At 35.8% G+C, this 27,474-nt stretch overlaps 1 protein-coding gene across 8 annotated transcripts; it reads right to left on the bottom strand.

The window, feature by feature from the left end:
• Positions 1 to 426: 426 nt before the first annotated feature.
• ZNF207 (zinc finger protein 207) lies at positions 427 to 26,886 on the bottom strand. Of its 8 annotated transcripts, none has more exons than XM_054573138.1 (13): positions 26,698 to 26,886; positions 25,377 to 25,503; positions 20,112 to 20,250; positions 19,146 to 19,316; positions 18,937 to 19,012; positions 18,392 to 18,439; positions 17,236 to 17,306; positions 15,678 to 15,835; positions 14,461 to 14,553; positions 13,206 to 13,448; positions 12,212 to 12,371; positions 11,882 to 12,065; positions 427 to 8,934 (listed from the first exon to the last, which is right to left on the bottom strand). In XM_054573138.1, the coding sequence occupies exons 1-12, from the start codon at positions 26,736 to 26,738 to the stop codon at positions 11,905 to 11,907; spliced, it is 1,488 nt and encodes a 495-aa protein (XP_054429113.1). In that variant the 5' UTR covers positions 26,739 to 26,886; the 3' UTR covers positions 427 to 8,934; positions 11,882 to 11,904. The 8 variants fall into 8 exon arrangements, with proteins under 8 accessions (XP_054429113.1, XP_054429115.1, XP_054429116.1 ...); XM_054573140.1 differs by lacking the exon at positions 427 to 8,934 and adding an exon at positions 8,979 to 11,663; XM_054573141.1 differs by lacking the exon at positions 427 to 8,934 and having other exon boundaries at positions 8,979 to 12,065; positions 19,146 to 19,313.
• Between the last annotated feature and the right edge of the window lie 588 nt (positions 26,887 to 27,474).

Genomic DNA, 27,474 nt, shown 5'->3' on the forward strand with positions numbered 1-27,474 from the left:
CACCTTTCCCCTCAACAATGCAAGGTGTTTACCTTTCTTCAAACTTGACTGCCTTTAGAGGCATTTTCTTGTTAACATTTATCCTTCTTAGACTCAATGAAGAGTGACTTGTGTATTTAAAAATAATAATAAACTCTCAATGTCTTACTAGATACTTGATAAACATTTCCTGAAGTCTTAACAGTTCAGTGGGGACTAACACACATGTAAAAATTGCAAGTCTTTTTGCCTTTCAAATGAGCTTCTTAAAAAAGGATTGGTATCACCTAACTTCCCCCATGACCTTCCAGTCAATTCATAACATCATTTGTCTTGAGCCAGGTTCTTCTTGCCTTATACCACCCACCCACCACCCACCCTCCCACAACTTAGAATGAGCTTGTAAAAAGTCATAAACTATGTGTTACTCACCAGCTTGCAGTCCTTCAATGACTTCCAGGGGAATACATGGTCCTGTGTTCTGGTCCATCCACCACTCCTAATTCACTTTTTTCTGTTCTCCAGGATGCTAAGCTTTCCCATCTTACAGTTTCTGCACCAGTACCCTTCTGCCTCAGTATTGTTACCCAAGACTTTCTCCAAGGACTGGCTTCTTAAACCCTCAGCTCCATGATCCCTTTTCAGATGCATTTTGTCTGTCTGTACATTGGTTAATATCTAAGCATGTAATAGGCATTCATATGCACTCACTGTATAAAAGTCTTAGGTTTTCAGTTAACTGCCTACCCCCTCACTCCTGCAATATCCAACAGCAGACAAAATTTTCTTTTCCATACCAACTTTTTCTTACAAGCCTAGTAAATCACCATTCTAAATTCTAAAGGAATTACTTGTTCAAGGTCATAAAAATATGTAAATGATAAATTTGATTGCAGGCTCTAATTATATGCTTAGTCTAAACCACTATACTACTTCTGGCTTCATCTACCTGTTCACTCAACACTTTTTAACACACACCCCATATACCTGCAGTCTAAATAACTTCATTTACCCCTTACATACTTGCTCCCAATAGACAGCCCATACTTAATAAAAATAACTCTGCCTTAATCTCCCAAGGCACGCCAAAATCTCCTCAGGACAGCTGATGCATATCATTGTAATTCCTTCTCAGTATAAATTATTCAGGATACAACTTAATAAAATGGGCTCAGACAAATATAAATAATAAAAGAAAAATTTTATTCATCTTTGTAAATAACAGGCACTCAAATGTTCTTAATGGCCAAACATAATCTTGGAACAAAAACAGGCTTGCTTTTAATAATGCGGAAGCAAAAATCCCTCAGCGTTTAAATGAAAACACAAACTGAAACTGCTAAGGCTATGAAAATAAAACACCATTTTTCAAATGGTAATTTTGGTTTTCTCAAAGCCCAGCAAACACCTCTAAACCACCTCAAAAGAGAAACAAAAAACTGCAGTGCATTTTGCGAGTTCTAGTCTAACTATTTACATAGTTCTGTACACTAAGGAACATGTATTACGCCCAAACCCCACCAGTGGACTAAAATACAACATAGGTAAATACCACAGATGTGATCATCCATTTCATTTTTCCCTTGCGTTAGCTTCCAGGTGATACATCAGAATGTCAAAATGCACTAACTACTATTTGTGGAAAAAAATTAACCCCCCACAAAATGCAATTTATTAATTGCCAGAGTTTTAATGTTAATTTAAAATTTTTTATTGATTTTAGAGAGGGAAGGAGGAAGAGAAACATTGATTTGTTGTTCCACTTACTTATTCCATTTACTTATTGGTTGATTCTTGTATGTGCCCTGGTTGGGGATCGAAACCGTTGGCAACTTCAGTGCATCAGGATGTCGCTCTAACGTCTCTTAATGAACTGAGCTATCTGGCCAGGGCTTAACGTTAATTTTTAGGCTAATATTTAATTACATTTGTAATGTTAATTACATTTAACCACAAATGTAATGTTAATTACATTTAACAACCTTTATTAGTGAGTTCATTTACTTACATTAAAAATCATATCACTATTCACATTTTTTTGTTTCGTTAGACCATTTAATCATATGTGGTCCAGCCATTTATCCTCTCCCTTGTTTGTTTTGTTCAGTCTTTATCATCACATCCCCTGTATGACTTGCTCCCCATTTCCTACCTTACCAGTACATTGCTGGAGTAAAGCCTGGAGACTAAACTGAGGGAACGGCCCCCCGCCTCTTTCCTACAACCCTTTGGGATCTTGTACCACGTCACAAAATAATGCTATATACTACTTTGGAAAGAAAGGAACACACTAAGAAATAAGTTGCCTTCCCTGGTACAGATAATAAATGTTTTCACTTTAATTTCCATACACTACCCTCTTACTAATAACAATGTACCAAGGAGGAAGAAAATTCAAATCTCACCACCTTTTCCCTCTTAATTCAAAAAGCAGTTTCCATGAAAATCAAGCAATGGATTAACATTTGACTGTAATACGATGATCCCTACAAATATTCCAAAAACAGCACAAAGATCCCCCTTCCCCAGCCACCATTTTTTTGTTCAGCTGCCTATTGTCACTTTTAACTGGAGCTGGAAAAGAGAAGGTGTAAATAAATTGAAAGTCATCATTGGGTTTTTAAATAGGGACATTTAAATAATTCTTCTTGAAGATATTTTCTTTACCAGCCACTTATTTTTACCCTGAAAAAAGCTTGAAATATAAAATTAGTATTTAAAGTACCATACAAATGAAAAAGAAAACAAGCCAGACAAAGGAGTAAGGTACATTTCAATTTAATCATTGTGCACACAAGTTTATAAAACTGCTAGCTAGACACACAAACATTAGGTCGCAAAGGAGATTCAAGAATTCTTGTTCATGCCTAAATATTATCTTAAACTATGGAAATTTGTCTATTCACTCTCATCACTACCACATGCATTTAAAGTTAAATACTTACCAAATTTTCAATGTCTGTTTATCCTTGCTAGGAAAGGACAGAGTTCCTTAGAAATTTACTTGACTTTAAATCTTAAAGACATAAATTAAGTGTCCATATTTTATTTAGTACTTATCTGGGAGAATACATTACCATTATCACATAGATATCAATTTTCGGATTGTAGAAAACTATCATCGGTCATACTAAAAAAAGAGTTGACTGTTCATTATTCGTTTACAAATATCAGTGGAAGATACAATGTGAAAACATCCTTAGTGTATACTGACTTTAGCTAGGACGTGGCTAAAGACTAAGAGGGGAAGATAAATTAACTAAAAATATACTCAGAGGCTGATTTTCACTGACATACACAGCCCCAAAAACCAGTATTTCTAACTCAAGTTTTTCATGCAGGTTAGTCATTTAAGAATACACGGGAAATTTTCAAGCCTGAGTCAAAAAGAATCAATTAGCCTACATTACCATATTTTAGGCCAGCCCTTCTCCAACCTTACCCTCAGCTTAACTGCTCACAAATCACTGCAACAACAGCTTCAACAAGGACAGGAATTCTGGTATTTAAATTTTACACCTATGCAATGTGGGAGCCAAAAGCATAGAGAAAAATATTTTCGATGTCATCTAAAAAGAAAATCTTAAGCTTAAAATAATAAATGCTAGATAGCTTTGAGTAAAAACTCCCCCCACCCCATTTCACTAAAAAAATAATCATTTATGTTAGAAAGTTTTGTACTTATATAGTCTGTTACATGAAGGTCAGAAAAAAGTGAGCCCAGATTACTATGGAAATGTCAGGAGGTAATATAATCACTTTATTCTTAGTGTTTCCAATTCAGGTAATATCTGAAGAGTTCAGAAATTCAAATTGCTCACTCTTTGATGAAAGTGATGAAAGTGTACTCTTTTCAGTTAAATTTAAAAGGAAACTGTGATATACAAAAGTATAAAATAGTACTCACCAGAAAGGCAGCTTTAAAGAGATGGTTTTAAGGAAAACCATTTCCACTGTATTTACTGTGAAAGGCAATGAAACTTAAGCCCTTAGGCAATTTTATATTAACAACCAAGTGGATATTTTATGAAATGTCTTTTTCATCAGTTGACATTTTTAAAAAATTTAACTGAATGCATGACTTCTGTATAAAATTACATTAAGATAATGTGTTTTGGTGCCTCATCACCATCCCAGTTTAACAGGAGTGCTTTTATGGACAGACTGTCTCACTCAAAGAAGACATCATTACTCTGGGGTGTAAAGGAGGAAGCCATGCATCCTAGTCAATGATACAGACTGAAAGGATGGTTCAGGCTTTTATAAACTAAATTATGCTTTATTCTTCTCCTCAGTATTTTAAATTCTTATCAACGTAAGAGTACAATATTTCAAGGTTCAAGGAAATTTCTCATGGATGGTTCAAGACAACAATGAATTCTGCTAGAATCAATGAAAGTAACAAAAACTTTAACATCTTTTACAATCCATCACATCCCCGCTGCCCCTCCAAAGAAATACATGAAGAATCTGTCTAGATTTCTTGATGGGTAGTCACCTTTCATTTGAATATTGAAAAGTAAGGCTTGTTATTCTTGGCTCAAAGTAAAATGAACCCAACAGAACAGGTTATAGTGTACCAAAGATGAACTAAATTAGTACTTACACCAAACTACTAGAAACACTTACGAACAACAACAAATACCATTTGTCATTGCTAGAGATGAGAAAACTTGACTTTTTTTTGGTTGATTCATACTGTAAAAAGTCAAAAGGTAAGTAAATACCACTACAGAACTAGCTTAAATAAAAGACGCTGGACCCAAAGCCCTGCACTGCTTACGACATACCAAACTGAGTATATAGCCAATAGAAACTTTCACTGTCTTTTTCTTTTATGTACAATAGAGCTCTTTAAGCTCAACCACAACCAAATAATAGAGACAGCTAGCAAACCTAGAACTAATTGGACCAAGTACTGAGTGTCTGAAAGTGTCCAATGGAACTACTGTTATACTCACATTTAAGCAACTGCCCTTTCTTCCTTGTGTGGGTTATATGGATATGTTTGAAAAAAATAGGAACATCAGGTACTTACAGATTAAACTAACCTGTACTGGCAGGGCTGTGGGATTTTTCTTCTCTACCAGTAAGTAGCAAATGCTGAAATTCTGCTGCTAGTTAACAAAAACACAAATTGTATTAAACTGAGGAGTTCAATCCATACTTTAAAAAGTCAATGTGCATTAAATTTCCTCAGAGTCTGACATTAATACATTTTTAAAAATTTCCCTATGCCTTACAAAAATTACCTTACATTGGCTATCAAATTTAGAATAACCTTAAGAAAATGAGTTAATAACACTGCATATCTCTTGGACACAGCTCAATTTTAATAAAACTATGTATTCCAATGTGCATTATGTGCAAAGTTTTCTTACTCTAAACAGGGGGGACACATATGTACGAAAAAAATCTCTTCAATGTGATCAATTCTAAATTTAAGTATATGTAGACACACCCCACAATTTTCAGTAGTTTTTAACTCAATTTTCAAAAACTTTCATTTCTCTTGTGTTAGAGATTTTAAATTACAAAAACATGGGCTGAAAGTAAATTCTATTGCTTCTCCTGGAAGTACATAGAAACAAACTAATAGATAAAAGGGAGGCACTGCTTAATAGCTACAGGCCCCATCTATTTCTAAATCAAACTTACAGAGCTTTATTGGCTCTTCTGTTGGATCACTTGAGTAGTTAAGCAGCCTTGTTTTATTATTAGTAGAGACTGGGAAATGATGCTGCAAATCTTATTTTCATTCTGACAACTATTTATAAATACTGAGAATAAGCTACATCATAACAAATGATTTGGTGCACTTAGTAACAAATGCAAACCAAGTGCAAGAACGCTGTTACCTTTTGTTATATTTAAAGTCATGTCTAACAAAACAAGGGCCTCTTCCCCAAATAATCAGTGTTGGTCTGTATGTACTACACTGAGGATACATTATTCTTCATTTTTATCAAAGATGGGCATCAATGAATTTCACTGCCAGTTCGTCAAAATTAACTGAACGTGAAGGCATGTAGATCCCTTAAAAAAACCCAGACACATAAGAATGCTCAAAGGGCTTGCAGGATTCCAATAAAGGACTCCCCCCCTCTTCACCAACACAGCAGTACACAAGCCCCTGACCAAATACACAGCACATTATTGAAGCTGCACCATATCACCATTTTACCCATCATTACAGCACTTAGACTAATGGGTGGGGTCCAAAAAATCTATCATTGTTTACTCACATGTATCTTCTCTGAAGTTTTATTTCATCAAAATAAAACATATACACAAACACACTCTTAAAATATAGCTGATTAGATGCCTCCTACAGAACCTAACATAAACCAGTCTTGGTTTAGAATATCCTTTGCTCCAAATAGAAATAATTCAAATTAGTTTCAGTGAAGATATCCTGTGGGTCTCCAATTTCTGCCTTAATGTGACTTTTACACCTTGCTTAGTAAAATAAAGATATCTCCCTCAGAGGATACATTACATTAATTGAACAGATTTAAAGAGGGATGGTTCAAAAATGAAACTTACAGTTTCAAACTATTCTTTTTCCAGAGCTGGGAAAATGAAAAGCTCTTCCTTTTATGGCTAAATTATGCAAGAATGGAGGGAGCCCAGGGAAGAAAAACAATGCTAATAAAAAGCAATTATTTCTCTTCTGAGCCTTACTAAAGAAATCTACCTTTAAAAAAGCTATGTTCAAACCTATTATTTCCTCTGAAAAATGCCAAGAACATGAAAACACTTGGAAAAGTTTAAGATATTTAAAATATTAGTCCTGCTTTCCCTGTATCCTATGCATTACTTTGAATTAGGTTCATAATGGGGGATACCTAAGAGCCAAGATATTAAAAGTAGAGTTCTGAAAATTCAACATTACAAAATTGTTCATATCATCATTTTCATGACCCTGTATAGATTATTAAAATAACTGCTTATTTGCCAAGAAATACCACACAGAAAATTAGATGGTTTCTATGCTAGAAAAACAAAAGGTTATTAAAATGATTCCGATGACAACATACTAAGAAAGGAAAAAAAATAGCAGTATATAACCTTCACTAATATTCAAGTCATGAGATAGCAGGCAGAAATATAATTAGGGGAATGTTTACTTACAAAAATCTGCTTTATAGTCATTTGTCTTAGAACTGAACCCTTCCCTTGTTTTAGAAGACTTTTCTATAAGTCGCAGTGAGCGAAAACTAGTTTCATTTTGGAAAAAACATACAAAGGTTATTCAATATCACCTTCTAAAAGAGGCATGACTGATTTATACAAAATTTTAGGGTACGTGTTTAGTTTTTTAAATCTCCTAACCAACACAAGTATATATTTTATCTCAGTAAAGAGGTGACTTCGACATTTCCTTTCATTTACGAAGTTTTACCAGTGGATATAATACTTGAAAGTTACATTATGCTAAAATCTTATTTGTCTGAGTCACAGAACTAGAGATAACAAAGAAACTACATTTTAAGTATCATCTTCAGCAAATTATGCCACCTTAGAAAATCCCTCTCACCCCTAGTACAAGCATGTAAGAGTTTATTTCAATTATGAGTATTTCCATTATCACTTTTAGAATTATAACAAGCAGCTTCACTGTTAAATATTGGGAGATGGTGCAACAGAAAACAACTCCAAATAAGGAGTCTTAACGGTATAATTATTAAGGTTATAAAATATTCCAAAGGAATATTTTTGTGACAAAGTTCTTTTTTCAAACATTAAAATCCTTTTTCCCATGATTTGCTTACAGAGAAAAGCATGTAGAAGTTAAACAGGTGAAAATTTAGAATTCATTTAATGTGTATTTTTTCTTTATGCTTTCAAAAATTAAAATGACAGAGAAACACAATCTCAGGTTTGCTAGACGTTGTACTGTATCTTAATTGTTACTGGTCAGAGGAAAATTCTATCTGGATAAAATGGTGGTTAAAACACAGGAAGGAACAAAATCCAGGTTTATGTTTTGGCCTTTCTTCCAATTCCCTCTTTACCCCCTAACAACATGCAAACATAAGCATATCTTTTCTCACCAAATAAAAGCAAACTTTAGTTGGAAACAAACGTCGATACTTCTCATATATGCAGATTGTGTAAAACATTGTTCACTAAGGCTGAAAATGAACCTCAAAATAGTTGTTTTAAAACCACAGTTCAATATACAAACTTTAGCACTTAACACGATTTTTGTTTGGCTCCCTGAAAATTAGTAACCTATCCATACTGACAGGTCTGTAATATCCAAACTCTTTCCATTATCTCAAATGTGTAGTGTATACGCATACATACCACACACAGACCACCTTCCCCCTTTTCACAGGGCTCTACATTAACATTTGCTCTAATGTGGTGAGGTTTGAAAAGATATTAAAAATCACAAGCATTTCCAGATACCTTTCAACCTATTATAATGTTCAATGCATAACTTCAGAATTAAGTATGCATATTTCAGTGTCCAGGAGCATTTCCAGTATTACTTGAGGTTAAATTTAATACTTTGAAGAACAAATAACCAGTAAGATTTTCCTAAAAATGAAAAGTGGAAAATTTGACTGCAACATTTCATGCCTCCAAATCAAGAACGTCAAATTTTGTCAATATACTAAACTGCAATATAGCAAGACCAGCTCTACTGAGGCTGTTAAATATTATATGACACAAAGTAAATTACATATAGTAAATGCTTCTTGTTTATTAACACCACAGTCAAACAAGAATATTAATATAGAGCCTTCTCTGCCAAAATAGTATAAAAATCCTACGTTTAATTAAATTTAGGGGCCTTCACCAAACTTGCTGCAAGTTTGGGGACATAAATATCCAACAGCCATCAAGCTGTGAAAGCCCCTATAAGGAATAAAATAAATCCCACTTGCCTCAGACTGAACAGGGCAACACTGAGACTCAGCCTCAGCCTGTCCTATGGCAGGGCTATAGGAAGAAGAAAATTTTAATTTTAGAAAAACATTACCCAATTAATTTAAAAGACATGCATTTAAAAAAAATCCCAATGATCAAGCAAGCAAAGGAAAAAAGTAGCTCTTAAAAAAACAAAAAACAAAAACAAAAAACCCAAAAAAAACTATTGTCCACTGTAATTCTACTCTGAAACCATCATTATTTTTGTTGGGATCTCCCCCCAAGTACCTGTTTGTTTAAGTTGAGTTTAAGTTCAATATGTAACTTGATCAGTGGAATAGAAGCACACTAATAGTATCTTCCCCATTCCTAACAGTATATGTGTGAGATATTACCAAAATATTAAATATCCAAATGAAATGATAATTCCACCAGCCACTCCACAAAGTTGTTCCTCACCTGCTGGCCTTGTTACTGTCATATAGTAGTAAAATCTATACAATAGAAACTAGTGCCAGACAAATGTTTAAGTCACTTTTTAAATGAAAGAAGAAAGGTGATTAAGAGTAGATACATGGCAGAGCCAAAGTTAGCGGCCTCATTCATCTTGCAACTTCCTAAATTATGGCAATCGCAATGCCTGCGTGAAAACATCAAATCCTGAAAGCTGTCATCTGTGAGGGCAGGTAAGGTTTACTTTGGTCAACTCTATTATTTAAGGAAGAATGTGTCAAAATAAGAGTTAATTACTTCAGCTTAATTTGTTCCACTCACAATTGATTTAACCACACTATGGACCCCAGAAGCAATTAGGTAAAAGGTATTTTCTAGAAGCTTAATTATGCTCTGATGCATGCACACATTACACCTTGGATACATCAAATGAGCACCACCTAAGCCATACACCTACAGCACTTAAAGAGTTGGTATACTTGTTTTTAAAATGCCATGTAAAACAGTTTGAACTCACTTTTAATGATAATTCTACCACTTACTTAAAAGTGGTAATATTTTCGCTTATCAGACTTCAAAAAGCAGTAAATGTTGACAAAAACTATCAGCCCTCTTTGCATTAATGCAAATAAAGATTTACATAATTTTTGAAACGTCATGCCACTTTTGCCTCAAAGATTTTCAACATGTTTTTCTTTGGCTGTGTAAATATGCTGCCAAATTCCAATACTTGAGTAAGCAGGCTTTGGTGGTGGCGGAGGGGGGCAGGGGCTACAAGGCTTGGCTGCTTGGAGGAGGATGAAATGCATTCTTGTTGATACCTGGATGTTGCCTTTTCAAACTACAGAATTTTTTGAACCTCAATGGTGCCATAGCAAAGGAGTTATAAAACCAACTCTAATAGTTGCAATGTTTAAATAAATGACTTTCACTTGTCATTTATATACAAAGACCCATTTATGATGATTAAGACATTTTTCAGTGTTTTCCTACAAGGCTTTTTTAAAAGGAAAACTTCAGATTTCATGTCTTTTATCTATACCTTCACAAAATGGCTAAAAAGAAATGTTACCATTTTCTTATAAGTCTTAACTTTATATTGAGGGAAAACTCAACATAAAGGTCCTTAAATTACTATACTTTGTATAGGTAATTTGATACTTAAGCATAAATCTATCCTGTGCAAGATTAAAAAAAAAAAGATGCCAAAAAGAGCTCAACAGGAGCTCTTATGCAACTTGCAACACAAAATACTAAATAGCAGTCACCTCTACAGAAAAGCTTTCCATCAGAAAACAGTAACATTAAAATTTCCAAGGATGAAAAGGTTAACAGTAAAGCCATTTAGGCTTAGTAACAAAAGGTAGCCATCTAATCAAAGATATAAGGCAATCTTCTTGCAAGACTGTAATAAAAATGTTCAAATCTCCACCTGTTAACCATCCTAAAAGGGGCACATTTAGATTCTTGGCATTACACTTAGAATATATACCAATCCATTAACAGCATAAAAAGCTATTACTGCTTGCACCTAAGCTTCTAGAAGTTTGCACCTGAAAAGCTTCTGAGGTCCACATAGTACTACAGTATCAAAAACAATCAGAAGGAAATGAATGGTCTGGCACTAGGCTCTAAATGTCATCAGCAGGAAGGAGGAAATATTAAAGATTACATTTTAAATATCTATGACATCTAACAAGTATTGACACCAAGAGGATAAAAAGGTGATACAATATATATATAAAGATTTCATATCTGTCATGTAATGATTCATACGTTATCTAAGTTTTTGTTAACGAAAGCACTAACATACAATTCTATATATACTGTCCAATTTAAAACATGCAGCTAAGGAACAACCTATAATTCAAAGACAGAATCCAATGATATATCAAGACTGCATTGGTAACTATGAATTTTATTATGTGGACACCTAATGTGGCATGCATCTGTACAAACCTTTCAGGCAGTGGTCCACAGCTGGGTTATGAATAAAAAGGCATAAATTTTTCTCTCATTTTATTACAATGAAGTTTAACAGTACAGAAAAGTCACATGACCTTGGTGGGTCAGATTTCATAAACCCTGCAACATGAGGAACTCTAAATACATTAAATATTGTTACACATTCAGACTTCCAATGTACAGGTACTTGGAAATAGTTACAGCCCTCACCAAGCTAGGTTGGGGACGTGAAGTCCAACAGCATCTGAAATGCTGTGAAGGCATAACTTTACAATAGCAATGTAAGCTCACAGAACTTGCCTTTATTAAGGTGGTATGTTCATGTAATTCCAGCGCCTTCACAATATAACGAACCAAATTTACTATACTTCACTTCTAAAAACCTAGATGAAACATGAAAAAGAAGCCATACAGTATAAATTGCAACTTCAGGAAAAGTTCCTGTTTTATTATTCCAAATAATTTTTTCCCATGTAAAATAAATGTCCAATAGTTCCTGGTATGTGGGAAGATAATGTTTGTTAAAGTCACAATGAAGCCTTATTGACGGAAGCTTGGCTATATAAACAGCACAAGTTGAGAAAAGGTTTAATCTCCAAACCTATTAGACTGGATGAAGTGAGATCAGTAACGGCCACCTTGCGACATTACAGGAGGTCTCATTCCCATCGGAGGTCGAGGAGGCCCACCTTGGTAAGGGGGCACCATTGGCGGTCCCTGCCCATATGGTGGCATAGCTCCAGGAAGGTAACCTGGCATGCCTTGATGATGACCACCATACTGACCTAAAAAACACATTTAAAACACAAAAAAATAGATTGAGTTGGTCTGTGCCTTGTACTTTTAAATGCAATGTATTTTGCAGATAAATTTATTATATGTGTATACTCAAAAAACCCACTAAGAACAATAAACGCAAAAAGAGGAATACCATGAGGCGGCATTGGGGGTCTCATTCCTTGTTGCTGTGGGATGCCTGGCTGTGGTGGCATCATACCTCCAATTGGCCCAACTGGTGGATTACCAATGGGAGCCTGTCCTGGACGAGGAAGATTACGTTGATATTTAGGTAACTGCGCCCTTCTCTCCTCCTAGGAATAAAAGCAAGCATGATGTTAAAACACCTGAATGCAGAGATTCATTAAGCATAAAAGCAAACATCGAAAATGTTATTTATAAACATTTTTTAAGAAATGTATCTTTACTTCCCCACCAATTACTTTTGCCCCACAAACCAGTTCAACTAGTTAAAATCTCAACGTTTTACCCTGACTAGAGTGGCTCACTAGGTTGAGCTTCATCCCGCAACACCAAAAGGTAGCCTGTTCAACTCCCCATCAGAGCACACGCCTGGGCTGCAAGCCAAGTCTCGAGCCAGGGGCATGTGAGAGGCAACTCATCAATGTTTCTCTTCCTTTCTTTCCCTACCCTTCCCCTTCTCTAAAAACTAGTAAATAAAACCTTAAAAAAAAAAATCTCAATACCTTAAGAAAACCTCATTTTTATACTTAAAACACGTAACGTTAGAATTTACAAATTGTTTCAGCAAGAAAGCATCTAGTAAAGAAGATGCTTTCTTGGGCTTAAAGGGCTTAAAGAGATATGCAGTTTCTACTGAACACTTCACTGTTTCTTCAATTAATTTACAAATCTATGTCTAACTAAAATGATTTTTGAAAGAACAAACCCAACTACTGTCATCTTTTTAGAAATAGTGTGGTAGGAGGAGATGTATCTCAGACCAAAATATGCATTATTCACTTTATTTTGTGGTTCTTAAAACTCAAAATGGTAAAAACCACTTAATAATTATTAAGTCATATCAGTTAAGACTATCAGCACACAAGTTAACACTTTTCAAATGGACAAGCTGCTACAAGTATTTTCAACCAAACTCTGCTAGTAAAAAACTGTAAACAACTTACCAGTGATATATCCTCATCAGGATGGATCAACTTACTGGTTGCACTGGTTGTTGTAAGAGTAGCGGGCTTACTTGTTATTGAAGCCGCTGGTTTAGCTGCAGTGCTATTTGTTGTACTAGTGGTTGAAGCTGTAGACTGTGTATAAGCAGGAAATGTAGGCTTCGGGGGTTCGGTAGTTGTTGCAGGGGTACTATTTAAGGGCTTGAAATCTGTACCAACAGGTCCTTGGACAGCTGCCTGAGCCTGTAAAACACAATCTTTCATCAACAAAACCCCAAACCGAGTATATCTACTACCAATTTAAAAGCAAGACATGAACATTCAATAAAGGACTAAACTTAAATGAAAATAAAACAAAGTTAACATGATAAATGCTCCACAAAATTCAAGATAACACATAAAAATATCAAAAAGTGCTGGGTCACAGTCATACCCAAAACACAGCATCAGAACAACAAAAAAGACTGCATATTTAACTTCTCAGACGTCATCTACTTCCTTACCAAGGTCTTTAATACACAGAGCTATTTATTTCAGGTTGATTCCAGATTGGTATTATATAATGGAATAGCAAATGTTCTATTTTTACTATTCTAAATTAGTTGTTTAATTAATCTACCAAGTAGCTCAAAACAAAAAAGAAAACAAAAAAAAATTAGAAATTACAAAATACAAATGTTTGGATAAATTTCAGTTACTTAGCATAACATAATTAATATCAATGGTGACACATTAAATATGTCTTTCAGAGATGTTTTTATGTAAGTAATATAATGCCCTCCCAATTAACAATGGCTGGTTGATTATCATGGTCATAAGAGTTTAGAAGGACCTTTCAAGTATAAAATTACCAGTAATTAATGTGTTACTTTTTGTAATACCATACATCTAAAACATGTAAACTAGGACAACTTTAGAACCAAATGCAAAGTACTGAATTTCCTTACATTATATGTGATGCATTAGATTAAACAGCTTGAATCGAATTAGCTTAATCATGCATCAGGCTAATCATTGGCTACTATAAGGCATTTACTGCTTACATGCTTTTAACCCTTTAGAACCATAGAAGTTTGGGGTACATTTTTTTTTTCTCAATTCAATTTTTCAAATACCATTGATTTATATACCATTCATCTTACTTTAAAAAAATTAAATAGTATATTTTTGGGAAAAGATTTAGTTTTAAAATAGGGTCCAAAGGGTTAAGTTATAAAGCCATTTTAACAACTTTAAACTGCAACTTCCTGCGTACTTGTGCTGTGCTAGGAAACAGAGCTTTAGAAGATGCAGACAGACTTTCTGAATTGGATGAAGCTGTACTTGAGCTTGTTACAGGTGTCCCCATCTGTAGCATAAAAGAAAGGAAACAATGAAAAGTCTCCAAACAAATGGGTGAAAACAAGCCATGTGGTAGACTTTTTTTGGTATAGATTGCATATTTGTAAATGCAAAATATAATGCAATCAAATCTGATTTATTTAATGAGACAGGCAGTTAATGCATTTACAATAAACAAGTGACAATATGAGCCTCAAAAAATTAATTCTATACCAATAAACCTAGCTAACCACTTTCTTTTCTAAAACTGTTTTGCAATGTGATTATTTCAAAAATGATACCTTCAACTGAGAGCAAAGATTAACAACATTTTAATCCAATTCTCTATCAACACCACAATAGATTTTTGTTAAAAGTTTAACATCTCTCAATAAACAAAATCCCCACCGACCTGAGAAGCATAAGTTAATGTGCTTAAAGGACACTTAAATGCAATGCTTTTAATTTAGCAACTACAAACAGAAAAAACAATTGGAAAAAAGAAACATCTAAGGGATTTTAAAGAAAGAACATACATCCTGACCTTCTAAATTCTGAAATACATTTGCTTAATTCTGAATGAAAATGGAAAAAAAAGAAGTAACAACCACTATACACATACTATATATAACAGGAACATCTTTCACTCGAGTTCTGGAAACAAAATCAGTAAGAAATTAAGTATGACTAGGTCAAAAGCAATTAAATGACACTCTTCCAGCATGTGTGCAGCACTGTAGTTTGTCAATGCTCTAGACTAGAAGAGCCCAACAAATGGTTTGCTCAGGTCTTAGAATTTTCACCTTTGGCTTTAATTCCACTCATAGTTCAATAGGTAAAGGAGGACCACTAAACATAACATTTTTAAGTCCCCAGAAATTAAACTTTCATGTTTAACTAAAGCTAGAATAACCAGAGTTTAAAGCAATGAAAAAATAACATACTACACTATCTCTGGCTCCAGTCGATCTTTTATAAGTAGAGAAAATCAATGTATGCAAACATGGAATAGGCCACTTCTTACTATGCTAAATAAATTATACTAAAATTGTAAACCAAAAATTCACCTGTGACAATTTTCAAGGATTTCTGTAAACAATTGCATTTTACCTTTAAATGTAAGTACACTCCTTCCCAGGAATTTGAACTTACCTGTCCAGCACTGGGGAAAAGAGGCTTAGTAACTGGAGGCTGTGGAGCAGGCACTGCTGCTGCTGGTGCAGGTGGTCTATTAAGAATACCTGGTGCTGAAACAGCCTGTGCTTGAGTCATTGGAGGAATTCCAGGACGTGGAACAGGAGGGGGCATACCTGTAAAGAAAAAATGTTGTGAAGGGGATCCGGTTGCTGACGCATTTAGTTCAGAAAAAAGTATTTCCCCAAAACTTTGCAGTTGCGATATGCCATATTCCTTACTGCATGCTTCCGTACTATAAAGTTACTAATAACTTGACTTCTGAACTCATTGAAATTCAAAGAACTTAGGTGTGCGCCCTTTAGAACTATCGTGCCTGTAATTTTCTATCCCTTTTTATTTGTTCAGAATTTTGGGAAGTGAAAGGTATCACTAGAGACCCTGTTTGTGGGAAAAGCAACAATTAAGCCTAACTGATATTAATGATTCAGCAAACCTTTTGAAGACAAATAAAGAGAATTACATCAATTATCCAATAGATGTTCCCTGAACTCTAATGCAAACTACAGTAAAAACTTGCTAAGTTGTAGACCCATAAAATTTCTGGAAAACTAAGTTATCCCTTTAAACACTTTAAATTTTCCTAAAATGTATTACTAGTGCATTCTTTAAGCTTCCTCAATATAACTTAAACTTTCACTGCACATTATCAAATGAATATTGGTTACTATTCTTTCTCTATCGCTTTAAATGCCCCAAATTATCTCTGAGCATTATGTGCGTGGAGCTGTTGACTAGAAATTAATGGCTACGTGGGCAATGATTACAATTTTGCTGCTGCTTTACTTTTCGGATTCCTTTTATATCAACTATCACTTGAGTACTTCCAAACCTTCTACTGATTACAACTCAAACTTGCCAGGATTAAGTATAGTTTTGAAAAGCAAGGCAACCAACTGAGATCTTAAATGGCTCCATGGCACACTTGCTTGGTTAACCAAATCCCCTTCCCCACGTCATAGTCTAAAAAGTCAACATACTTCATTTCCAACACTGCCTTGAGCTAGAAGGTCAGTTAAAGCTATTTCTGGCCAATGATACATTAAAAGGCTAAGGAGCTTCTGCAAAAGTTACTTTGCTCTCTAATAAAAGAGAGAGAGAGAGAGAGAGAGAGAGAGAGAGAGAGAGAGAGAACACGAACATTGCTGTTGACACCCTTTCTTGCCTGAGTCATCTTTGTTACCACTGAGTGATAAGCTTGAAGGAAAAAAGCTAAGGTTAACAAAGTAGAAAACTGTAAAAGCATGAGTTCCTGATATGCCAAGCTGTTGAATTTACCACTTCCCTTTTTGTTGAATGAGATAAAAAATGTCTACATTGTCTAATAGTTTGTTTGAATTCTCTATTACTTGCTAAATGTCTCTTATTACTCATCTAAAATATTTCTATCAAATTATGGCCATTCAAGTAAATGAGCTTCAGCGCACGGGTTCTGTGACTCATTTTGGCTGCTTTGAAGCCTACTTTTACTCTATGAAAATTTTTTAAAAAAGGAAAAAATCCTAGTATTTCATACCTGGTGGCATTCCAGGCATCAGAGGTGGTATTCCTGGTCCAGGTGGCATCATTCCACCCATTGGCATCATTCTATTAGAAAGCAAATTTCAAGAAACAACTAAAGTTAATTAATAGTATAAACCACAGAAAATATTTTGGCTAAATCCCAAAACAATAAATAAGACTTGAATTTGACCCCTAATATTGAAATCAAGTTGTAAGAATACATGACACACTAAATCAATCATATCAAAATAAATCCTCTAACAACCAGCAAACTCTTGGGTTTACCAGCAAGATGGGGGCTGGGGGTATTCAATGTTTGTCGACAAAATATTTTAATACATTTAAAGTCATTAGGAATATTATTATACACTAATATTATATTCTCAACATATACAAGAGGCCTCATCTAAGATACGTGCAATTGGGAAGCAAAATCACTTTCTGTCTCATTTGGAAAAGATCCACACAGAATATAAATAAAAAAGAAGAAATCACTATTTTAAAGTCGTCAGATTTTTCAAAAGGAAAATACTGAATATACAGTCAGTATTTTGAAGTACATTGTGAATTTTTGGAGAAGCACAGAAAAACTACCACCAATATTAAAGATAGTCAAAAATAAACTCAAGACTGCCTAATTTTTACTTAAGATTATCTAACACTAAACCATGACTTAAAATACAACCTGTATTTATTTTCCTTCCCCTAAAAGAGCCCATCTTCAAATACCAATGTCCAATGCACTTAAAAAATTACAAGTTTGTGAATTCTTGATTTAGACTTTTGTCAGAAGATTAGCTTCTATATTGATTTTATTAGAAAACTTCCATTACCTTCTATAATAATAAAGCATGTAATTTGGCAAAGATTATATATTCTTTCTAAAGTACCAACCCTTTTCACTAGGTCCTATCACTTTTAGCATTTAGGAGAAAATAGCTACACATTTAGAAAATGCTTTATTTATATATGGATTTACTACTATTTCCTCAAAGATGTTTTATTTCCCTCTTTCAGAGACCTGTGTCGACCAGGTTGCAAGTTGGAGAAGTTTTAGTGAGGAAGGTTAGAAAATTTCTGAAGCCAACTGAATAGATATCATTAAACACACAAGAAAATGACATTATGATTTTATACCTCCTGAATTACATCATGAATGAGATGCTTACATGTTTTCACCGCAAAATGACTGGGTGTATTTTCTCTGATGATGCAATCTGTGAAAATGTATGACAAAATCAAAATCTAACTGTGATTTTCAAAATACAGTGGGAAAGTGTATTGTTTACCTGTCATATCCAACAACATTTAATTAAAAGTGATGGGCACAAGCACCTCATATTTTTTTTTAGCTCTTGATGATTTAACAAATCATTTACAGAATTTGCTTCTTGTCATAACTACAAAGTGTCACGGACAGTTCTGAATCTCAGAAACTCCAATCTACAACCAACTACTTTAATTACATCAGATGCAATTGAAGCAGCTGGCTGCCTACGTACATCTTAAAACCCAAAATTCTATTCTCTTAAAAAGACAACTGCAGATTCCTTAAATTTATTGGTGGACTCCTTTATTAAGACAATTTTACTATTTGTAGAGCCCATACCTTTTAGGAACAAAAAAATGCAGTCACATTTAATGCATATAACACACAGGTTGAAAGATCATTACTAGGCACAATTCCACAAGCCATTTTAAGGAGTTTTCTTACCCCGGTGGCATGCCTGGCATAACTGGTGGCATCCCTGGCATCAGAGGAGGAACACCTGGCATTAATGGAGGTATGCCTACAAACAATTTCAGTAACAACAACAAAAAATCACAAATTAATATTAAAGAGTTAGGAGAAGAATTTAATGCTTCTACACTGTATCAATAAAATCCTAAGAATGTTAAATTGTAAGAAACCCTATATGCTACCTGGAGGCATTCCTGGTGCTCCCGGAACTGGTGGTAGTCCTGGCTGTGCCATTGGAGGGATATAACCTTGTTGGGGTTGTACAGGCTGTGGCTGAAATGAAGTTGATGCTGCAGAGTCATCATCATCATATTCATCAGAATCATCTTGTTGCTTCTTTTTTTGACTTTCTGCTAAAAAAGTTTTAATTAATCTTCCCAATGGTGGAGGTGGGGAGCCCTAAGCAAGTTTAAACATTCAACATTTAAAAAAATTATCTCAGTGCAGTTAGCTCATGAAATTTTTTTCTTCCGGAAGTTATTTCAGTTAACATTGCTCTTTACTCCTCAAATGTGTTTTCAACCTATTACCTAGTCTATGAAAGGTAAAAATAATTCTCCTAAATCAGTTTTATTTTAAAAAAGGTAAACTGACAAAGAGGTCTGACCTCTCTGTAATGCACTGAAAAACAAACAAATTCCAGCCCTGACAAGTGTAGCTCAGTTGGTTGGTGTTATACCGTAAAGCAAAAGGTCATTGGTTCAATTCCTAGTCTGGGCACATGCCTCGGTTGTAGGCTGGGTCCCCAGTCGGGAGGCGCATGAGAGGCAACCACATATTGATACTTCTCTCCCTCTCTTTCTCCCTCCCTCCCTTCCCCTATCAAAAAATAAATTAAATCCTTTAAAAAAAAATTACAATTGGTTACATAAATCAAAACAAGCTACCTTTATTTTCAAAGGTCTCAACACTTGTTTACTCCACTTGGAATCCAGTAATGAATGAAAATATTGAAAATATCTGGAATGATCCAAATGGTATTACATATATACAAATCAACATACAACTTCAAACACAAAAGAAAAACAGAACTCAAAAATGAATTCCCGAGAAAAACCTAACATCTACCATTAAATTTATTCTTGAAAGCAGTAATACTCTCACTAGTGAAGCAATATTTAAAAAAAAGCATACATCTTCATATTTACCCTGTGTTTTCTGTTCAAGAAGTCGTCTTCTTTCATCCATGTCTTTTTCTGGAATACCTTCCATACCGTATATTTCCAGCTCTATGTCTGTTCTCCCAGGTATTGCATTTGGTACAGCATCTATTGTCTCTTTATGCACCTAACATTATAAAAAAGAAAACCTCTATCAGATAGGCAAAAATGCTTCATAAAAGTCTTTCAGAGAGTAATTTCAAATTACTCAAAGAACACTTAGTATGATGGTTAAGAGAGACTGGTTTTATAGTGAGACTATCTAAATTCATCTTCAGTTTTGCTGTCAAGTATGTGAGACTGAGCAAATCATTTGACCTCTCTAAGCCTCAGGTGACTCCATCCATACAGTACCTATCTTTTAGTATCATTTATAGGATTAAATGTAATATATATAAAAAGCACTTGGATGTTAACACACAGTACAGGATCAATAACCACGGTTCCAAATTTACCATAGAATCTTACTTGCTTGAATTATCAGCAATTCAGGCTGATAATTAAAGCTACTCAAATGAAAGAAATTTCAAGTCTGAATAAGTAAAGCTTATGTAACAGTCTTATTATATTTTGACTTAGAATAAGTGAATTTCCCAAGAATTGCTCAAGACAAACCTGTAGTTACAAACTGCAAAGGTGAGATTTACAATTGGCATGACCGCCCTGGCCACCAAGTATGGCTCGGCTGAAGCACAGTACCATAAACCAGAATGTGGCGGGTTTGCTTCCTCGTGTGGGCACACCTGGTTGGGGTACATGTGAGAGGCAACTGGATCAATGTTTCTCTCCCTATGTCCCTCCTTTCCCCTCTTTAAAAAACAAACAAACACCAAAAACCCCGGAAACATTGGCATTACCAATACCTAATGAGTTATTGTCACTAACTGATTTTATTCGGAAGGTCACAAAGAGGAAAAGAAGTTTTTATTGTAAAACACTGCGAACCAGGGACTTGTTTTCCCTGTATAGTTTTCTCTAGATCAGAAGTTTCTAACCTTCACCCTGGCCTGGGTAGCCTAGTTGGTTAGAACATCATCCTGATTTGCCGAAGTGTCTGATTTGATCCTTGGTCACAGCACACACAAGAAGCAACCAGTGAATGTATAAATAAGGAGATCAACAAATCAATGTTTGTCTCTCTTTCTCTCTAAAAATCAGTATTTTTTTTTAAGTTTCTAACCCTCAAACATGGAAAACTTTTGCAAATAAGGTAAAATTCCTGTCGCTCCTGTATTCTTCAGCAAAAGGCATTAACTTAGTGCTCAAGGACATTAAAGCACCCTATTTTGCTTAGCCTAACAGCATCACCCTGAAGCTTTTTAGAAATGCAAATTATCAGGCCCCACCTGGGCCCAACTCAATCACAAATTCTTGGATGGTGCCAGCAATTCTGTGTTTTAACAAACCCTCCAAGGGATTCTGATGCACTCTCAAGCCTGAGAACCACCTATTTCAGCTAATGATTTGAGTTTATTTGTCCAAGTAATGCTAAGGTTTCCTTTCCTCCTAAGACACTTTCATGAAAAAAAATTAAAGAAAACTAAGCAGCCCTAGCTGGTGTGGCTCAATAGATTGAGCACTGGCCTGCAAAATAAGGGTAACTGGTTAGATTCCCAATCAGGGCACATGCCTGGGTTGCAGTCCAGGTCCCCAGCAGGAGGCGCATGAGATACAACCACACCCTGACGTTTCTCTCCCTCTCTGTCTCCCTCCCTTTTCTTCTCTCTAAAAATAAATAAATATATTTTTTAAAAAGCTAAGTGTTTTCTTCTTAGAGATGTATCTGAAAGGCTTCAAACAGTGGTATGCAAATCAAATTCAGAAATTACCTTAATTTCTGATCAATCTTGAACAACCATGAGTAAAACTATGTAACAAGAGACTTAATCACCATTTTTTAAGTTTTTTGGAATGTGTTACTGTTCTTGATAAATGTAGATGAACTCATGTTCTTTAAATAAAATTACGTTCACATACACATTAACTAGTCTTCATTACATTTTTAAATGTTAAGGGCAAGAATAAATACACTAATTAAAAGGGGTTGTAATGAGAAAAAAAATAACATGATTTACTTAGAATGTTGCCTAATATATGTTAGTATGGTCTCAAAAAGATAGGAGCAAGGATGATGTGAGCCGTCTAAATTACTAAGATCCTAGGTTTACTTCAAAAAGATAGGAGCAAGGATGATGTGAGCTGTCTAAATTACTAAGATCCTAGGTTTACTATCTATGAAATTCAAGGATTTGTCTGATTTAACTGACACGCCCATCTCCCAGGTTGCCGTGAAATTACAGTAGGACTATACATAAACAGAAGCACTTAGTCAATTAAAGATGGTACTAATAGTTTCTCAACTAATCTCCTTCTAGCTTTCACTCCATTTGTCTGCTTTTCTCTGTACCACAACTCCTTGAAAGAGTATCTCTACTTTATCCCCCCCCTTTTTAAAACTGGGCAAAGAACAATTTGTGTATAAGCAAAAACTGAAAAGAATTGCAGTGTCTAAGGGCCTTGGGCTGAAAAATACTAGTGATCTAGATTTTACCAGAAACGGGAACAGAATCTGAAAAAGCAGTCATAATACAAAACTTTAGGAGCTCCTAGTAACTTCAAGTTTTATCTTCTTCAGAGGTTGACTCAACTCAGCATGCTTCTTTCTTGGAAGCCTAACCAAAATTCTCCTCAAGATCTAAAACTTCATCATCCTCCTTTCTGGTAGTAAGCAGTGCTTTTCCATCCACACACTGGGCAGAGCTTTAGTCAATCTCTTTTAAACTAGTGAAGACTGCACTAAGCTGGTTTAAGACGTTGGGTAGCATTTCTGTCAGCTTTCTGTCTCAGCATGGCCTGTAATGCTGAAAAGTATTCACTGTCAGAGATTCCCGAACTTCCAGGCTGTTAAAACGGATTGCTCTTCCTTGATTTGTGAACAACTTCACCCCTTTAATAGTCTAACTTCTTTAAGAACTGAAGTCTTTATCATCTGCTGTAGCTATCTGTGAACCACCTTCTTTCTGCAAGCAGTTCCTCTTCCCAACTCTGCACACTCCCCTCGTGCCTGCAGTTTGGAGAGCTTCTCCAGGTTCGCATAGTCTTTTTCATCTTGCTGGAGAGGAAATGGGGCTGCTCGGGAGATTAGGGTTGGCACTGGGGTGGGGGTGGGGGAGTCCTGGGCAGGCCAGCTAAGAATAAGCTCTACTTTCTCTTGAAAAGCATCCCAATAAAGCTTTCATCCTCATCACTCTAGGAAATCACTCTCAGAAAGTGACTGATGACCTCCACTTGATTAATCCAATCTTAGTCCAGCCTTAGCATTCGACTCAGTGAAATAACTCACTTCTTGAACCACTTCATTTGGCTTCCGGGTACTACACTCCTGGCATTCCTATCCTTTCAATCTCCACGATTGGTTTCTTTTAAACTTCTGACCTCTAAATGAAGGGTGGGGCCCAACATGGAGTCCTGGCATACTTACAGCTTCTTCCTACCTATATCCTGCTCCTTAAGAAGGAAGACATGGCTTCAAATAGCCATCCTTATCCTGTATCCTTCCAAACTTCTATCTCCACCTCCAATCCCTCTGAACTAGACTTGTAGATCCAATTCTTACGTGGCATCTCCACCTGGATATTCAACAGACCTTTTCAAAACTAACATACCCACACTCAAAATTAACATAAAAGCAATCTTGGTGTCATCATCCCTAAGCCTACTCTTCCTGCGGCTTTCACATGGCTTTCACATCTCCGTATGATAGCTTCATTCTTCACACTACTCAGATCAAAAACCTTCAGATCACCCTTAACTCCTCACTTTCATTCTCCACATCCAAGCCACCAATAAATTCTGGCTGTCACCACCATCTTCTGCCTGGAATACTCCAGTCTCCTAAGTGGTCTCACTGCAACCCAGTAGCCAGAATGAGCCTTTTAAAAAGTGTACCAGAGCAAGTTACATTTAAACCCATTTCATTCAGAAATAATGAAAATGGCCTGCAAGCCCTCCAATATAAAATAGCACAGTGTTGCCCTTTCCCTGTCTTTCAATATAGGAGAATGCTCCTGATGTAAGGGCCTTTCTTTGCAGTTCCTTTGCAGAGCTTCCTCACTTCCTTTCAGATCTCTGCGCAGATGTCAGTTTCTCATTCAAGCCTTTTCTAACTTGTGTGGCCATCCTTTACACCCTGTCTAGTTTTAGTTTTCCATATCATTTATCACCATAAGACAAATGCAATATTTGCAGGTCATTTTCCTCCACAATATAAATCTAAATTCCACAACGGTGACTGTTTTACTCGCTGCTGTATACTCAGTGTTATCTATGTTCTGTATTTGTACTATCCAATTGCCATTCACCAGCCACATGTGGCTATTGAGCATCAGAAATGTGGCTATAATGTGATTTTTTCTTTTAAATCAACATGTAACTTAGTGACTGCCTAAACATGTCTGTCATAGGCTCTCAGATATTTTTGAATGGATGTTAAATTGTTGTAGTAACGTAACTGGAAAGAAAAGAATCTATAAACTTATTTTTAAACCTGGGAAACCAACATCTTGTTTTAACTTTCCAATAAATAGAGATCTACCCATCTCACATCTAAGGTCCAATTAGGCAAAAATTCAGGCAGCTCTAAAATCAGCAAAAAGTAGAAGAAATCATGTTGAATAAGACGTAACAGTAGTTATGAGATCTTTAAAAATTACAAAACTCTCCCAACCTATTAGTAAAAGGACCCAAGAAACCAGAAAATTATTAAATGAAACAATGTTACACTCTGAAAGAGGTCCTGGAATAAACTGTTAAAATAAATCTGGCCCCAGGCAACAGATTACAACAAATCCTTCAATGGCTATGAATAATGGCAGCTAATTATGTCCTCATTCTTACGGGATTAGAACTGGTCAGACTGCTCACAAATTTGAATAATTGATCCTTGCTCTCTAACTCAAGTACTGAGGAGATAAATCCTGTGGTCTCAACCTGTCACCAATCTAACATAGGATAAAAGATAATTTAAAGAGAAATACAAATACAAACTCTTTAAAAATAAGAATCAATTTTTTATCTTCTTGATGGCTAAAGAACAGATTTGTTTTTTAAAGCTAACTGGCTGTCTTACCTGATATTTTGCAATAAACAACAACAAAAACCCCACAATTATCAAAGAAATATTCATGATATTCCTCCCATGTTTTTCCCAAATTACAAAGGAGTAAAAATTAAGTACAGGAGAAAAATCCTTACCTGCATGCAATGTATAGCCAAGCCAGGTCCTGTGTACAATTTCTTATGACATATATGGCATTTAAAATGTTTTGCTTTTTGGTGCTGTATAAGGATCTTCTCATCATCAAAATCTCTATTACAATACCTGATCAATATTGTTAAGATACAAAAATAACACAAAGACATTGCTCATAATAAAAAAATCTGTCATATAATAAGAGAATAGGAGTAACATTAAAATATGGGAACAGCAAAAACCAAAAAGGCATTTTACAGAAACTTTGCTTTTGATGTTTATTATACAATTAGGGATTCATTTGCCATGCAATTTTAGCATATTTCCTAGAAGCCCAGCTTTTCTTCACCACCCCTAAACACAGTTCAATAGTTTTGTAAAATTTCTGTGTTTAACAGAGATTTGTGAAATTAACTATTGTTTTGTTCAATATTTCAACATTTACAAAAACAGATTGGAAAGGTTGAATATAAAAAATCGCCAGCTTTATTAACGGTTGTATGCAATTCCGTATGAATTTATCCTGCCAAGGAATGTATTTAAGCTCAGAGATAAATTACATTAATAAAACTGAGTTACCTTGCTAATAAGATTTTCTTAAAAGGACATTACAAAATTCATAACCGTTTAACTACTATATAAATAAATGCAGTTCTGTAACAAACTGTTTTTAGGTGTAAGAGACATTTGTTCAGTCCTACACCACTAGGTAATAGATACAAGAAAATCCACCCTGCAAGAGAACGCTTCTTGAAGACCAAGGCGCCAGCTGGCAGACGCGGAAGCTCGTTCTCCCCTCACCCCGCACAAAAAAAAAAAAAAAAAAAAAAAGTTGAAATCCTGGTTGAGTACCATACTTGCTTTACTAAACCACTAATTCTACACCCGCCCCCCCCCCAAAATCCGGCAAAAGTGGGTGACTAAGTCCAGAGGCACTCCCTAATCCTCCGTACCGTCACAGAATTTTACTTGAAGAAAATCTCTTTGTTGAATCGTCACCAAAACAACGGGATATAACACAATAGTCCTTGGGGACACTGTCCTTGATGGAGGGTCCAAGCCTCCTCCCAGTGGGTCAACACTCGCAGTAAACCACGAATCTTCTGAATCACGGAATCCCACGACCCCTAGCTGCCAGAGCCTCTCGCCCTTGAGACCTATTTCCCGATCACACTTCCTAAGTCCGAATCCAACCACCAAGCCACCCACCCGAGGCCCAGATCCTAGACACTTTCCGCCATAGGCCACAGTCAGGCCTCCCAGTCCCAGTCACCACCAACCGGCGCCCCAGCTCGGCCACGACTTCCAACTGACAAAGGATACCAACACCACGGCTTCAGCTGCTTCTTCTTCTTGCGACCCATAACTAGGCTCTACTGACAAAGTAAAAAGGGAGGAGAAAATAAGCAGGAAAAACGAGGCCAAAATCGCTCACTTATCAGACCCAACTGCCACCACCGCGTCCCGCAGGAAACAGACACAAAATGGCCGACGGCCTCGTTCACCGCTCTGCCTCCCGTCAGGCACTGCGGCCGGAGGCGGTGCCAGCAGGGGAAGGGTCACATGATGCCGGCCTCCACCCTGAGTAGGAGGGAACTCGCAGCCGCTGAGAGGCGGTCGCCATCTTTTCCGTTTAATATGTCTTCACTAGACATGTTTTTTGCTCCTTGATCCTTTCGGGGTTCCTTTGTAAAGTAGCAGGCTACGTAGATTTACTGAGAAATTCGCGAATTGAAGGGGAAAAAAGTTGAAAACGTTATCGGTGTAATTAAGGGCAGACTATAAATAAAGTATAATTGAGACAGCGTCCAGTTTTAAATTTTGTTTCATTACCCTGATTTATCCTTTCTGTAGTTAAGTGTTGAATGAACATTTGCTTACTTAAATAATAAGTCAAAGAAATCGCAGTCACAGATTCGTGACAGATGACGAAGTAACGCAGCGTGGTAAACGCGCAGGTGAAGAAAATATAAGGTTCTGAGACACCGCAGAAGAAAAGCCCTTACATTTGGCTGTCATTAGGTGTCAAGAAAGGTTTCCTGAAGGGTCAGTGGAAAAACGCGAGGTGGAGAACAGAGTATCTCACTAACGGAGCAAAAA

This window comes from Pteronotus mesoamericanus, unplaced genomic scaffold (assembly GCF_021234165.1).
Source record: "Pteronotus mesoamericanus isolate MK-2021 breed Mesoamerican mustached bat unplaced genomic scaffold, CSHL_Meso_final contig_246, whole genome shotgun sequence".
Classification (NCBI taxonomy): Eukaryota; Metazoa; Chordata; class Mammalia; order Chiroptera; family Mormoopidae; genus Pteronotus; species Pteronotus mesoamericanus.

Coding starts and splice junctions, on each gene's coding strand:
- ZNF207 (XM_054573138.1), bottom strand. CDS start 26,738: ATGGGTCGCAAGAAGAAGAAGCAGCTGAAGCCGTGGTGTTG. Junction 19,013..19,145: donor AGCACCAGGAATGCCTCCAG/GTAGCATATAGG, acceptor AATTGTTTGTAG/GCATACCTCCATTAATGCCA. Junction 12,066..12,211: donor ACCCCCAATGCCGCCTCATG/GTATTCCTCTTT, acceptor TGTGTTTTTTAG/GTCAGTATGGTGGTCATCAT.